Genomic DNA, 15000 nt, shown 5'->3' with positions numbered 1-15000 from the left:
TATCCTAAGAGCGAGAGTTTTGGCTTTACACCAAGCAATCTGTTACACAATGCTGGCATTGGCAGTCTGGGTAAGAAGGATCAGTTATGTGTGCTGTTTTCCCCTCTCTCTCTCTCTCTCTCTCTCTCTCTCTCTCTCTCTCTCTCTCTCTCTCTCTCTCTCTCTCTCAACAGTCAAACAAAGGGCGTTCAAGTTTAAACCACAGGGACTTGAGAGTTATGATGCCAAATGGACAGAACATTCTGCTCAAGTGTGACGTCAAGTCCAGAGGAGGAGACGTCTTTGATATGATCATCGCTCATGCAAACCTTGTAGAACATTTTTACTTTGGCCTTGCATATAGTGATGGTAATTTACCCCATGTATTAATAATATTAATATTAATTTACTATTACAGGGTTCCCGCGGGGTCTTAAAAAGCCTTAAAAGCATTGAATTTATTAATTTGGAAATAATACCCTAAAAAGACTTTAAAAAGTCTTGAATTTTGATGGCTGGGTCTTAAAAGTTGTGCTGTATGACGTGTAACTTCTCCGTATTGTATTTTTCCTCAAAAGTTTAATTTGTCAACCACGATTATTATGATTTTCGATGTCTATTGTTCAGGGTTCTCTCAGTTCCCCATATTCCCAGCATGGAATAAGTAGCTAGCTAATGTTAAAACACAACTTAACGTTGTTCGGCACTTTCTTGTGGCCTACTGAAATGTTTTTATTTTTCACACCTGCTTGGCTTATCATCTTTTACCCATTCCCCATTTGAAAAATAAATGAACACAAGTTCAAGGATTTAGTTTTTCTTTGCTGGTAGGGACGTGAAATAGGTATTAATTTTTTATATAAATGGTCTTAAAAAGGTCTTAAAAAGACTTGAATTGAACTTGAAGAAACCTGTAGGAACCCTGTATTATAGTTTTTATTAATTTTCTTTTTTATATATATATATATTTCATTTTCATTTTAGTTAAAGATTTAGTAATTTTGTTGTGTTTTAAAATATAGTTTTTATTCATCTTTATTTCAGTTTTAGTTATTTTAGTTAAACTAAATGAAAATTCGATTTTATTTTATTTCAGTGTTTATTTCAAGTAACGATTTTGTTTTTTATGATTTTAGTTTTACTTAACTATAATAAACCTGGTCTGTTATTTTAAATATAATAAAAAATATTTATTTAATTTAAATAAGATTTTTCAAATAATTTTAAAATGTAAATAATTTAATATATATATTATCTAAATAATTGAATTATATATATATATATGTATATGTTTCTATGTCTGATATTGATGAATAATCAGGTCAGTGTGTCAGCTGGGTTTGTTCACAGTATTGTTTACTCTTTTTCAGATAATGAATTTTTCTTTCTTGACAACGACATGAAAATATCCAAAGTTGCCCCTGGCGCCTGGAGAAAAGTGCCCACTGCCACATTTGTGCTTCATTTCCGCATCAAATTTTTTGTGATGGACGTCTCTTTTCTTCTGTAAGTCTCTTCCTTTCCCTCATCTGTGACCCTGGACCACAAAACCAGTCACATGGGTGCATTTTTTGATATTGAGATCTATACATCATCTGAAAGCTGAATAAATAAGCTGTTCATTGATGTATGGTTTGTTAGGATACAACTACTTGAAAATCTGGAATCTGAGGGTGCAAAAAAATCGAAACATTGAGAAAATCGCCTTTAAAGTTGTGCATTTAAGTTTGCGATTGTGCTGCATTCACTCACAAAAATTAATGTTTTATATATTTATGGTAGGAAATTTACTAAATATCTTCATGGAACATGATCTTTACTAAATATCCTAATGATTTTTGGCATTAAAGAAAAATCCATAATTTTGATTGCCACAAATATGTGACCCGTGTGACATGTGACTGGGTTTGTGATCCAGGGTCACATTTAATAGTGTGTTTTTACCTGCTCCTGTTGGCTAAGTCCCATTTACACGTCAATGTTTTCAAGTAAAAACAGAAAACTTTTTTTACGTTTTAGCCGTTCATTTACATGTCAACAGCGTGTAAATGCAAACGTTTGAAAAACGGGTTACAAAGTGCACATTTTTGAAAACAATACTGTTATCGTCTCAGTGTAAACTACAAAAACACAAATTTGTGAAATTGCGTATTGTGCGTATAACATGTTAAAGGCGCATATAGTGTTTCTTTACAAAGTGACATCGCCATCTACTGGCCTGGCAGCAGAATACATTTTAGAATAGAATACGTTTTAGTCGTTTTTGCAGATCCTTGTCAACGTTTTGACTAGGTTGTCGTCTGTAAAATGCATATAAAAAAACGTTTTCCGCTTTTAATGCATCGTTGTCGTGTAAGTGTGCCCTAACTTTGCCCTTCGTCGTGGCAGACACAAGCTGACCCGTCATCAGTACTATCTCCAGCTGAGACGGGACGTCCTGGATGACCGGCTGCCCTGTAACGAGGAGACCTGCTTGTTTCTTGGTGCCTTGGCTCTTCAAGCCGAGTTTGGGGACAGTATGCCTGAGGTATTCCAGATCAGTGTTATTGTATTATCACTGAGATATATTATAATCTTTTATAATATATTACATTTCTCATTTTCATTTTGTTTAAGCTGAAGTACAAAAATAACTAATTATTCGTCAATATCAGAATTAAAACATTAAAAATCTATATTTTATATGAAATTATTTATTTATTACAATTATTTGAAAAATATTATTTATACATTCCCTGGGTGAGGTGACAACTTTAGTTATATAAATTAATAACTTGAGTTTTTTTATTTTCATTTTAAGTTTAGTTAAATTTTTCTGCATTTTGTTGTGTGGTTTTATTTATTTATTTTTGTGTTTAATTAGTATTTTTTATTTCAGTTTTAGTTTTAGCTATTTTAGTACATCAAGTTTAGTACAACGAGCTGAAATAAAATATGTTTATTTTTTTTAGATTTTATTTGATCTCAGTTAACGTTTATTTTATTTCAAGTAAAAAAAAAAAATATATATAAGATTTTAGTTTTAGTTTTACTTAAGTAATAAAACCCTGGTCTGGTATTTTAAAATTAATAAAATAAATATATTAAAACCAAATAAATAATCTTTTTCAAATAACTTTTAAAAACATAATATAATAAATAATTAATATATATTTTAAGACATTTTTAAATTCCAACATTGATGCATAATTAGTTTTAGTTATTTTAATACTTCAACCCGAAACTAAATGAAAATGAGAAATGTTGCCTTGGCATTTATCTGAAATAAACACATGACGGCATTTCTATGATTTGTGATTATTCTCAGTGTTGCTCTGCTATACTGTATATCTGTTCAGTGATGTCACACCTACAGTATAAATGGTGCCGAACGTTTATAAATTGTGACGATCGGCAGCTGTAGTGCCCTCGAGAGCCTCTGGAGGACACTCTCTCTTTATATTATGTTTCATTATGGACTCATTGTTTTATTATGTTCAGCTGTGTTTCATTATTGGTTATTGAGTTCCTGATTTAAGCCTGAGTTTTGCCTGTGTCCTTTGCGAAGTCTTGTTACACTGTAAGCGTGCATTTCTGAGCGTTATTCCCTGTTCTGTTTCTCCGTGTTTCCCTGGACTCTTGACCCTAGCCTGTATCCTGGACTGTTCTCGAACCTGTGCTGCCTGCCTCGACCCACGCCAGTTTGTACCACGATTTACTGGATTGCCCTTGTTTCTTTGTGTTTGTTTAAGTTGTAATAAAGTGCTGCACTTGGATCCGACCGTCTCTGTCCGTACGTTACAGAAGACTTCGCCAAACGAGGATCCAGCAGACTTTCAGCATCTATCCACCGTGGTCAAGACTCGAGCTTCCATGCTAGCCTCTCATCACTTACAGCTGACGGGACTAACCTCTCTCCTCGATGAACTAGCAAGCTCCATACTAACGTTATCTCCGCAGAGCTCAAGCACAGCCGCTAATCTAGCCAGAGCTCCCGCTGCACCTGTTCCACCGCAAACCAGTGTGAGTACTGCATCTAACTATTCCAGTCAGTCATTTCCTGAAAAGTTTGATGGCTCACCTGTGGCGTGTGAAGGATTTCTTCAGCAGTGCAGTTTGTACATGAATCATTATCCCCAGTTTTACACCTCGGGTAACGACCGCGTTTCCCTCATCTGCTCACTGCTCACTGGAAAGGCTCTGGAGTGGGCAGGCGCGCTCTGGGAACCAGGTCGGATGTCGTTCCCTTCTTATGAGGTATTTATCGCCCTATTCAGAGAGGCTTTTGAACTCCCCGCAGAAGAGGAGGATCCCGAGGAACTGCTCTTGTCTCTGCGTCGGGGAGGTTCGTTTGCGGCTGATTTCTCTCACTCGCTCCGCACGCCGTTAAAGCCTCATCTCCACAAACTGTTCGATCCTTCCTTGATGACCGTCAGAGGGGCTTTCAAGTTTACCGTTCCTGCCGAACCCACCCATCGTATCGGACCCCTCGAGCCCGTATTCCGCACTGGTTTTGTTGAACTTGCTAATCCAGATACAGCGGAGGTTTCGCCGGCCGAACTGGAGTTTGAGCACGTGCCAGCCGACTCGAAAGAATCGAATCCCGAGTCAAGTGAGTCAAGTGAGTCAAGTCCCAAGTCGAGTGAGTCAACTGAATCAGGTGAATCAAGTGTATCGAGTGAGTCAACTGAATCAAGTGAATCAAGTGTATCGAGTGAGTCAACTGAATCAAGTGAATCAAGTGTATCGAGTGAGTCAACTGAATCAAGTGAATCAAGTGTATCGAGTGAGTCAACTGAATCAAGTGAATCAAATGAGTCGAGCCAAATGAGTGTATCCAGTCAAGTCAGTGTATCAAGCCCAGTGACTCGCCGTCGCAGGAGAAGGAGGACTCGTTTGGTTCGCCAGGCTCCTGTGGTTATTCCCAGACTCCTCGCCCTGCCGGCCCCGCCTCTGCGCCTCGCCCTGCCGGCCCCGCCGCTGCGCCTCGCCCTGCCGGCCCCGCCTCTGCGCCTCGCCCTGCCGGCCCCGCCTCTGCGCCTCGCCCTGCCTGCGCCCTTCAAGCTCCGGGAGGGCTTTCCTGAACCCGTGGATTTCCCCAAGTATTTTTTGGGGGGGGGCCAAGGGTCCGGTGAAGAGACCATGAAGGCTGCGCTGCCATGGTCGTCTGCAGGGGCTTCACCATCCTGGCCTTCGCCTAATCCTGCCCCGCCCTGGCCTTCGCCTCAGTCTGCTCCGCCCTCGTCTCTGTCTGAGTCTGCTCCGTCCTGGTACCCTTCCAAGTGTGTTCAACCCTGGTCTCCTGTCAAGTGTGTTCCACCCTGGTTGCCTTCCAAGTGTGCTCCCCCATGGTCTCTTGCCCTGCTCTGGTCTCCAGGCCCCAGGTCTCTCCATAGGCCTGACCTCCTGCCTCTCCATGGGCCTGGCCCTCCATCCCAGCCCCCGTTGACCTCCCCCCGGAGCTCTTAGGAGCGTCTGGAAGCCGCTCCTTAGAGGGGGGGTTATGTGACGATCGGCAGCTGTAGTGCCCTCGAGAGCCTCTGGAGGACACTCTCTCTTTATATTATGTTTCATTATGGACTCATTGTTTTATTATGTTCAGCTGTGTTTCATTATTGGTTATTGAGTTCCTGATTTAAGCCTGAGTTTTGCCTGTGTCCTTTGCGAAGTCTTGTTACACTGTAAGCGTGCATTTCTGAGCGTTATTCCCTGTTCTGTTTCTCCGTGTTTCCCTGGACTCTTGACCCTAGCCTGTATCCTGGACTGTTCTCGAACCTGTGCTGCCTGCCTCGACCCACGCCCGTTTGTACCACGATTTACTGGATTGCCCTTGTTTCTTTGTGTTTGTTTAAGTTGTAATAAAGTGCTGCACTTGGATCCGACCGTCTCTGTCCGTACGTTACAATAAATAATACGATTACATCACTCAGGAAGCATTGAGAATGTATCAGCTCAAATTTATATTTAGCTGATGCTAGATGGTTATGTAATGCACTCATTGATATCATATTTATGTGTGAATACTTGTTTTAGAACGATTTAAAGGAAAAGCATGTTTTCTGTGTCTTATGAAGGTCTATGGGAAGAACTACTATCAGCCGGAGCACTACGTTTCCAAGAGTGTTTTGCAGAAAATGGCAATGCCTTGCCTGAAAGACGAGTTGCTACGGTTACACGCCAACAACGCAAACATGACTGCAGAGGAGGCAGAGATCGAGTTCCTCAAGGTTATATTCACTTCTGTTCTTATTGACACCCCGTATGGGATGATTCCTTATGAAAGTATAAACTTTACCTTTATATGAAGTACAGTATGTAGGGTAGACTGGGGCTAAGTGTCACACATTTATATTTCTGTTGAACATTGAACCATTGAACCGTAATAATGCTCATTATTGGCAAAGGGGCATGTTGTCACACGGTATGGGGCAAGTTGTCACAATGGAACCTGCCATTAAATTGAGCTTTTCAACTAAATGAAAACAGTAATACAACTATGAAACAACAACAATGCAAAAGGTAACAGAAATATCAAATTCAAAAAATAAAAATATTAATAATAAAATAAAATAAAAATGTTGACTTAAAGGATTAGTTCACTTTTAAAAAAAACTTTTGCTTTATAATTTACTCACCCCCATGTCATCCAAGATGTCCATGTGTTTCTTTCTTCAGTCGAAAAGAAATTAATGTTTTTGATGAAAACATTCCAGGATTTTTCTCCATATAATGGACTTCAATGGTAGCCAAACGGTTCAAGGTCTAAATGACCATTTCAGTGCAGCTTCAAAGGGCTTTAAACGATACCAGACGATGAATAAGGGTCTTATCTAACGAAACGAATGTTCGAACTCGTTCATCAAAATGAACGAATCTTTTTTCGAGTCATTGACTCGTTCATCAAAATGAACGAATCTTTTTTCGAGTCATTGACTCGAAAAAAGATTTGTTCATTTTAATGAACGAGTTCGAACAGGAGAGTCCGCAAGGCGAGCATTTGTGCCTATAAAACTTTAACTTTTTTATTTATTTTTGAAATGACCGATCGTTTCTCTAGATAAGACCCTTATTCATCGTCTGGTATCGTTTAAAGCCCTTTGAAGCTGCACTGAAACGGTCATTTAGACCTTGAACCGTTTGGGGCCCAGCAAAGTGCATTATATGGAGAAAAATCCTGGAATGTTTTCATCAAAAACATTAATTTCTTTTCGACTGAAGAAAGAAACACATGGACATCTTGGATGACATGGGGGTGAGTAAATTATCAGCAAAAGTTTTTTTAAAAGTGAACTAATCCTTTAACATTTATTCCAAATTCTAAATCTTGAGAATATGAATAATTAAAATAATTAAAAAAGTATATAATAAATAATTTTACATATATATATGAATAATTAGATCAATGTGTTAAATATTTTTTCTCTTTTTCAGATAATGAATTTTTCTTTCTTTACAATGACAAAAATGTCCAAAGTTGCGCCTGAAAAAAAGCGCAAAAGTGCATACATTTGTGTAATTAGACTTTTGACTCAAAACCTCATAGTTATTAAGATATAGGCTACATATATTGTGATATTGTGATATCTACCCTCAGACTCCCCTATATATGAAAGCCATTTAAGACACACTTACAAATATCAGAAATAAAGATACAGTACATTTTACAAAAACATTTGCTAGGTTGTAGATTATATGATATAAAACAACAGATGTACAGTTTAGGACAAAAGCATTAAGTAATATCTGTCACTCAAGTTGGCTATGAAAAATGATAGTTCTTGGTTTAACTTCTAATGCGATGAAATTCAGACATTTTTAAATTTGGGGGCCACTTTCTTTTAATATGGAGTGAAAATAAAGAATGAGAAGGATGGAAAATGTGACAGCTGCATTTGTTTGTGCTGCTCTTCATCCTCCTGCCATCTATTGGATTTATTTAAACCCATAATGACTCAGCGGGCTACTGGCCAAATATTTTTACAGACACCATTAGGTCTGAACAGCTTTTCTGGAGCGATGATTGGCAGTGGGTGTCCTACATTACATAATCTGTCCAATTGACTTGGCAGCACTGCCTCGACTCCCCCACAGAGCGTTCAGCAGCTTCCAGAGTACGGGGAACTGTTTCACCGCGTGGCCCGTGAGAAGAAGCCTGTGTTTGGAGAGCTGGTCCTGGGAGTGTGTGCCAAAGGCATCATTGTGTATGAAGTTATAAATAAGTCCCGCACCACAAGCCTTAGATTCCTCTGGAGAGAGACCAGCAGTATCACCTCAGCCGTGAGTCCACACTAATGCAGAACACTGTATCATCTTTACAGGTTTTTTGTATTCTCGTTAAAATGCAAAAGAAACATAAAAAAGTTAAAGCATGTCCTCCTATCCAAGTTAATTGTGCACATTGGAAGCATTTTAAGTAAGCTATTCGTACGATGATTTTTTCCTTAAAGTTCCTATAAAGTTTTTTTTTTTTTTTTTTTTTTGATATACATTATTTTAAAAAGTAAAAAAAAACTGTCTTTGCGGCCTTAAAAGTAAAATAAATGTGTAGGTAGTGTAAATGCCCAATAAAAAAGTCTTGTTTATGTATTTGTGTGTATATATATTAGGGCTGTCAGTTAAACGCGTTATTAACGGCGTTAACGCAAACCCATTTTAACGCGATTAATTTTTTTATCGCGCGATTAACGGTCTTTTTGGCCTAGCAAACTTTGTCGTTTTTTTTCACATGCTTTTGCAACAGGACGCGGCGCTGCGCTATGAAACCCATTAATTTCAATGACTTGCGCCCATAGACTGTTAAAAAGCTATGCTAGACCGGAAACAAAACAATAGGCACGACGCACACACTTGTTTGGGCTCGCGAGCCGGCCAAATAGTTGGTTAACGTTACGTTTTGAGTGGATGACGAGAGCGAGACGCCGAAATGGATGCCAATAAGATTCTGAATAGAAAGTTTACTATTAAAAAGTTGCCAAATGGTTCCATTGACAAGACCAAAGTGATCTGTGTGTTGTGTCGTTGTGAACTGAGCTATCATCATCGCAGCACGTCCAGTCTGAAATACCACTGATGATGGCCAAACACACACACACACACACACACACACACACACACACACAGCTGATGCGAATTCTCCGCCCCCTCGTCAATATCAGGACCTCGTCAGTATTTCATCCTTTTATTGATGGACAGTGTTACATTGTGTGAGAGATTATTTGCTCCAAGTGAGAATGTTAGTGTGAAATTGAACACAGGATATGCCAATGTTGTTTTCAATAAAAAACATTTGCACAAAGCAAGCCGATCCACTTTTCAATGTTGATAAGAGCATTAAAATGAGAAAAAATAATGGGACAAAAAGAAATCAAGAGACATTTAGAACAGATAAAAATGTGCGATTATTTGCGATTAATCGCGAGTTAACTATGATATTAATGGGATTAATCGCGATTAAATATTTTAATTGTTTGACAGCACTAATATATATATATATATATATATACTTTTTTCACCAACTATAAATGTATGACTTTAAACCCCTCAAATATGGAGTTAATATTGTGCCATAATTAAACAAACAAATCCAGCATTTTGCAAACAAACTCGATCTGCTTTGCAAAGGAAAACTTGACTCACAAACAAGCAGAAAGCAATGTGCAAGCGCTAAATTAATCCCCTAGTTTAGCGCCATCTACTGTTTTAGAAGAGGAACTCGCTCAACTGCATTTGTGAGAAAATCGAGCCGAGAGATCTCATAAAAAGCCAAGTGTCTCACAATCATAACAGACAGATGTGCATTTGTATGCACTAGATTTGGTATTTTTTCAAAGGTTACATGCAATTTGTAGGATGGGTTGTATTTATTTGTGAAATATTATCTATGCTCATTCATTTATATTTGTAAAACACAATACATATTTGTTATTCCACTGCATTTTCGCTCAAATTGACCTTTGTACTTGCACATTGCTTTCTGTTTGTTTGCGAGTCAAGTTTCCCTTTGCAAAGCAGATCGAGTTTGTTTGCAAAATGCTGGATTTGTTTGTTTAATTATGGCACAATATTAACTCCATACTCCAAGAAATATCAAAATTGAAGGAAAGAAGGTTAAGAAACACCTTTGGTACAAGTAAATTGTAGTTAGTATAATTGTATTATTATTTATTTAAAAGAAAAGTAGTAAACCAGGTAAAAAGCACATTTTGTCAAATGGAGTATCCCTAAGAAAATGTCACAATATTCGTAATTCAAAAATTAAGTATATTTGTAAAATATTATGCAAAAGATTCTGTAAGTTTATTTTTTTTTTAAATCTCTTCTGCTCACCAAGGCTCCGTTTATTTGATTAAAAATACAGTAAAAACATTTATATTGTGAAATATTATTACAATAATAATATTATTGTATAATATTATTAAAATAATATAATAATAATAAAATAATATAATATAATATTATTAAAATAACGATTTTCTATGTGAATATATAGTGAAGTATAATTTATTCCTGTGATCAAAGCTGAATTTTCAGCATCATTACTCCAGTCTTCAGTGTCACATGATCCTTCAGAAATCATTCTAATATGATGATTTTGCTTAATTATTATTGGTGCTTGATTATTAATAATGGTTCTTATGTTTAATAATGTTTAAAGTAGTTTTTGCTGCTTACTGTTTTTGAGGAAACTTTGATACTTTTTTTTCAGGATTCTTTGATGAATAAACCTTTCAAAAGAACAGCATTTACTTGAAATAGAAATCTGTATAATTATAAATGTCTTTATACTGTTACTTTTAATTTAATATTTAAAAAAAATATATATATATATATATTTTTTTTTTTTGTCTGGTTTTTTTTTGGACAAAATTCTGTTGATAATTTTTAGGTTGTGTGTGAATTAAACTAAATTAAATAGAGGACTGTATGATTTAATCTGATGATGTTGGTCAACATAATAATTCTCACTCCTTTGTTCTCATCAACACAGCGACGTAAGTTTGTCATTGAGAGCAGCACCAGTAAAAAGAAGTACACCTTTCTGACCGAAAAATCAAAAGTGGCCAAATACCTCTGCGAACTCTGCTCCGCACAGCACAAGTTTCACAAGGAGATGAGCTCTCGCCAGCTCACACACAGCCTCACTTCAGGTTAGTCCACATCCACTCCAATAAAGCTGTTCAATCCAAAGTTTTAAGATTCTCGTAGTTGTGCCTTGCTCTGTTAGTGGTTCACGATAAACAGCAGTGTACATGTGTCTGTAGAGGACAGTATTGTGCAGTATGCAGCCATGTGTCGAGCTCAGAACCACGAGGTTGCGCTCAACGACGGACGCCTTGATCCCGCTGCCGACGACTCCATGAGCAAACTCTGTGAAGACATCGCTACCCGCCTCGAAGCAAAGATCAAACTACAGAGAGACTTATTAGACTTCACCGGGTGAGAACAAACTCATGCATCCCATGTGCTACAACCATGAACCATGTCTGTCTTTGTATTAAAGAGGTGTTTGGGCTCTACTAGAATAGGTATTTTCCCCATATTCTCCATTGTTGCGGCTCCTCTCTTCCCAGTCTGTCAGTAACGCTCTGTTTACTTCCTGTCTCTATGAAGCCCCTCCTTCTAAAAAGCACACTGTGCTCTGATTGGTCGGCTGGATCAGTGTGTTGGGATTGGTCGAGCGCTTCGAGTGTGTTTGGGAAATGTCCCGCCCCTCACCGTAACCACCAGTTTAACACACTACTAACTAACTCAACCAGGCCCCGCCCCTTTATTCTGCGTATTAATTATTTAAATGAGGAATATTGTGACGTGTTCGTTCCCGTAAGAAACTCAAGACTACAATGGAGGCGTTTCAGGAAGTTCAGAAACAGTAATATAGAGAATAACTGCTTTTGGAGGGACTTTTTAATGCTCAAACAGGAACATTACACACTAAAGGAAGATGAATATGTAAAAAAAGCATAATAGGTCAAGACATTACTGGCAAAACGATTGTTTTTTCAAACCACTGGTTAGTTTTGGGCTATTTTGCTTCTAATAACATGTCGTCTTTCCTACTATTGTAAAGAAAACATCCAAAATACACATTTAAGTGTTAATCTTCTTAATTGCATCTGTAGATTTTAATTACAATACATATCTCGGCCGTGAGTTTTTCCTCCTGCTCTGAGTCAGAAATCTCCACATCAGCGGCTTTATTATATACACCAAACTTTAGTGTTTTGTTCATATCTCTATTCTGAAGTTTTGTACTGTTCACCTGGTTTATATAACATTTGATTCCTTTCCTAATAACATGGTGGAAATGGGTTTTTTGGCTGTTTACAGTATTTTCTGATTTATGGAGTGATAAAAATAGATATCCCAAATCCCCTCTGTAATCAAAGTCATGTTGATCCATTCTGTATCCAATGTGCTTATGGTGTCTTGTCTGTTTGTTTCCCTTCTAGATCCCTAAGTCCAGCTCTACAGAGAAGCTCTTGTAGTTCTTCGAAGCGTTGCTCTGAAGTCCCTTCAATGTACTCTCCTTTAAGAGGTAGGATTGACCATCAACCCATAACATGAACCTGTGTCATTGGGAAACAGCGCAATGCAGTGTGACCTTTTCTCACAGATCCCCCAACAAGTTCCCGACCTACAGAGAGGGAAATCATCTGTGTTTCCCTCAAAAAGGACCCCAAAATTGGCCTTGGTAAGTGGATTATGGATCATTACTAACTGATATGGATTGAATCTACTCAAAAATTCTTATGGGTAGATTTAATTCCATGTTTTGAGTAAAGACTACCTTCATTTATCCACCATGACACGCTAAAAGAAAATAGGTAAAGTCCACATAACATTTGTCAATACATTACAAAATGAACTTTCAAAAATTAAGTAATATAAACTTTAAATATCCACCATAACTGAACACTATCAAGTATTTTCTATTTACTCAAAGAGACATTAAAGAGGACCTATTTTTTTTACATTTTTTTACATTTCTTTCTTCAGTGTGTAATGTCGCTGTTTGAGCGTGAAAAAGGTCTGAAAAGTCACAAAATCTAACCCCATCGGGAGTTATTCTCTATATCAGTGTTTCTAAACTCCCTAAAACGCCTCCATTGTAGTCTTGAGTTTCTTCCAGGAACGAACACGCCACAATATTCCTCATTTAAATAATTCATACGCAGAATAAAGGGGCGGGGCCTGGTTGAGTTAGTTAGTAGTGTGTTAAACTGGTGGTTATGGTAAGGGGCGGGGCATTTCCCAAACACACTCAAAGCGCTCGACCAATCACAACACACTGATCCAGCCAACCAATCAGAGCGCAGTGTGCTTTTCAGAAGGAGGGGCTTCATAGAGACAGGAACTAAACAGAGCGTTACTGACAGACTGGGAAGAGAGAAGCCGCAACAATGGAGAAAATGGGAAAATAATGTGTTTTTTGATAACCTATGAGACCCCAAAAACAAAATCAAGACTTTGAAAAAGGGCATGGTCCACTTTAAATAACACTTAATTTCAACATTTACTCTCCTGGTCCAGTCCGATGAAAAGCATGCTGGGAACTAAACATCCATGCAACAAAAATGATTCAGATAGTCCCAACACAAAATGGATAAAGTAAACCTCAATTTTACATATTTAAGTGGATTAAACACAATAAAAGTACAAGCAGCATCATTTTTCACAGCATGCATACAGAATATTAATTCACTCTTTCTTCATTTTGCCTCTAGGTATTGTTATTGTTGGAGAAGACAACACTGGGAAACTGGACCTTGGTATCTATATTGCATCAATTGTACCCGGAAGCCCAGCTGACCGAGATGGACGCATCAAACCAGGTGAATCCTTACAATCATCAGATTATTGTGTGTTAATAACATCAAGACATGACCTCAGAAGTCATTGTATGAACATTTGTGAAGGTGAGCTCCATGTTTCCGTCAGGTGGTCGACTGATCTCTCTCAACCAGCTCAGTCTGGAGGGCATGTCCTTCAGCGAGGCCGCTGACATCATGCAGAACAGCTCCAGGGAGGTGGAGCTCATGGTCTCGCAGCCAAAAGGTACATCATGCTTTTAAATGATTAATATTCTGTTGCACGTGTGATATAACATCAGTACACTCTAAAAATTGTTCTTACACTGTAAAGAATTTCACTCAGAAATTGCTAGTACATTTCATTTCATAAATAATAAGAAACGGAACGGAAGAGACACATTGATATAAACTTGACATTTGTTAGACTGAAAGAGTGGTCCCTTACGAGGGAACTCTACACTGCATCGAGAATCGACTCTTTGGACATGTGACGGCATACCCGGCAGTATAAAGGTGACGCTGTCACAACACAAACTAGCTTTCGCTCTTCAGCAAGCGCTCTCTGTTATACTGTTTGTCTTATTTGGTGTTGTCTGTCAGTGAGGACTATATATATTTATCATGGCGAGTGAGCAATTCAAACTGTGTGTGCATCCCTGCCCAAGATACATCACGGGTGGAGACACACATCAGTTGTGTGTGAATTGTTTGGGAGTGCAGCACGCCCGGGCAGCTCTTGAGGGAGCTGCTTGTGGTGACTGTGAAGCACTTCCTATGAGAGTGCTGCGCTCCCGCCTGGCATTATTTGATGAACACGGTCAGGCTCGCGCTCCCCATGGTTCCGGTCCCGCGTCCGTTGAGGCGGCGCGGCGATTGAGATCATGGGGTTCGCAAAAGGATCTTGCAGATGAGAATGAGACTGCTGCGGCACCTTCTCATTCTTCATCTGAAGATTCTGAGGCTCCTGTTCATGGTGCAGAAGCTCGCGTTGCGGCTTCTTCTGCCCATGTTCAGGACCCGATGCTTGTGCTGTCTGCCTCTGAGGAGGTGGATGTGCTCAGCATCGAGGCGGACGATCGTGAACCAGACTCGCCGGTTCGCGTTCACGCCTATGAGGAGCTGATCGAGGTTGTGACTCGTGCTGTGGCCAGACTCAACATTAGCTGGCCACATGATGTGCAGGAAGTTCAGAATAAGAGCAAGTTAGATGAACGTTTCCTGCAGCACAGAG

The 15000-nt window shown here is 38.6% G+C and overlaps 1 protein-coding gene across 1 annotated transcript in view; it reads left to right on the top strand.

Moving 5' to 3' along the window:
- LOC130071368 (FERM and PDZ domain-containing protein 2-like) overlaps nucleotides 1-14007 on the top strand; it is a 33465-nt gene extending 19458 nt beyond the window's left edge. Inside the window, exons 10-19 of the mRNA XM_056236115.1 lie at nucleotides 174-348; nucleotides 1350-1485; nucleotides 2368-2506; nucleotides 6033-6185; nucleotides 8050-8235; nucleotides 10946-11105; nucleotides 11220-11394; nucleotides 12408-12649; nucleotides 13683-13790; nucleotides 13897-14007. Of these exons, the coding sequence (XP_056092090.1) occupies nucleotides 174-348; nucleotides 1350-1485; nucleotides 2368-2506; nucleotides 6033-6185; nucleotides 8050-8235; nucleotides 10946-11105; nucleotides 11220-11394; nucleotides 12408-12522 (1239 nt within the window). The 3' untranslated portion in view covers nucleotides 12523-12649; nucleotides 13683-13790; nucleotides 13897-14007. The remainder of the gene's footprint in view (nucleotides 1-173; nucleotides 349-1349; nucleotides 1486-2367; nucleotides 2507-6032; nucleotides 6186-8049; nucleotides 8236-10945; nucleotides 11106-11219; nucleotides 11395-12407; nucleotides 12650-13682; nucleotides 13791-13896) is intronic.
- Nucleotides 14008-15000: the final 993 nt, after the last annotated feature.

Source organism: Rhinichthys klamathensis, unplaced genomic scaffold (genome assembly GCF_029890125.1).
Source record: "Rhinichthys klamathensis goyatoka isolate OS25496 unplaced genomic scaffold, OSU_Roscu_1.1 h1tg000438l_1, whole genome shotgun sequence".
In the NCBI taxonomy this organism is placed as follows: domain Eukaryota; kingdom Metazoa; phylum Chordata; class Actinopteri; order Cypriniformes; family Leuciscidae; genus Rhinichthys; species Rhinichthys klamathensis.
The sequence above is the reverse complement of the archived record's forward strand: the minus strand, read 5'-3'. Positions and strand labels throughout refer to the sequence as shown.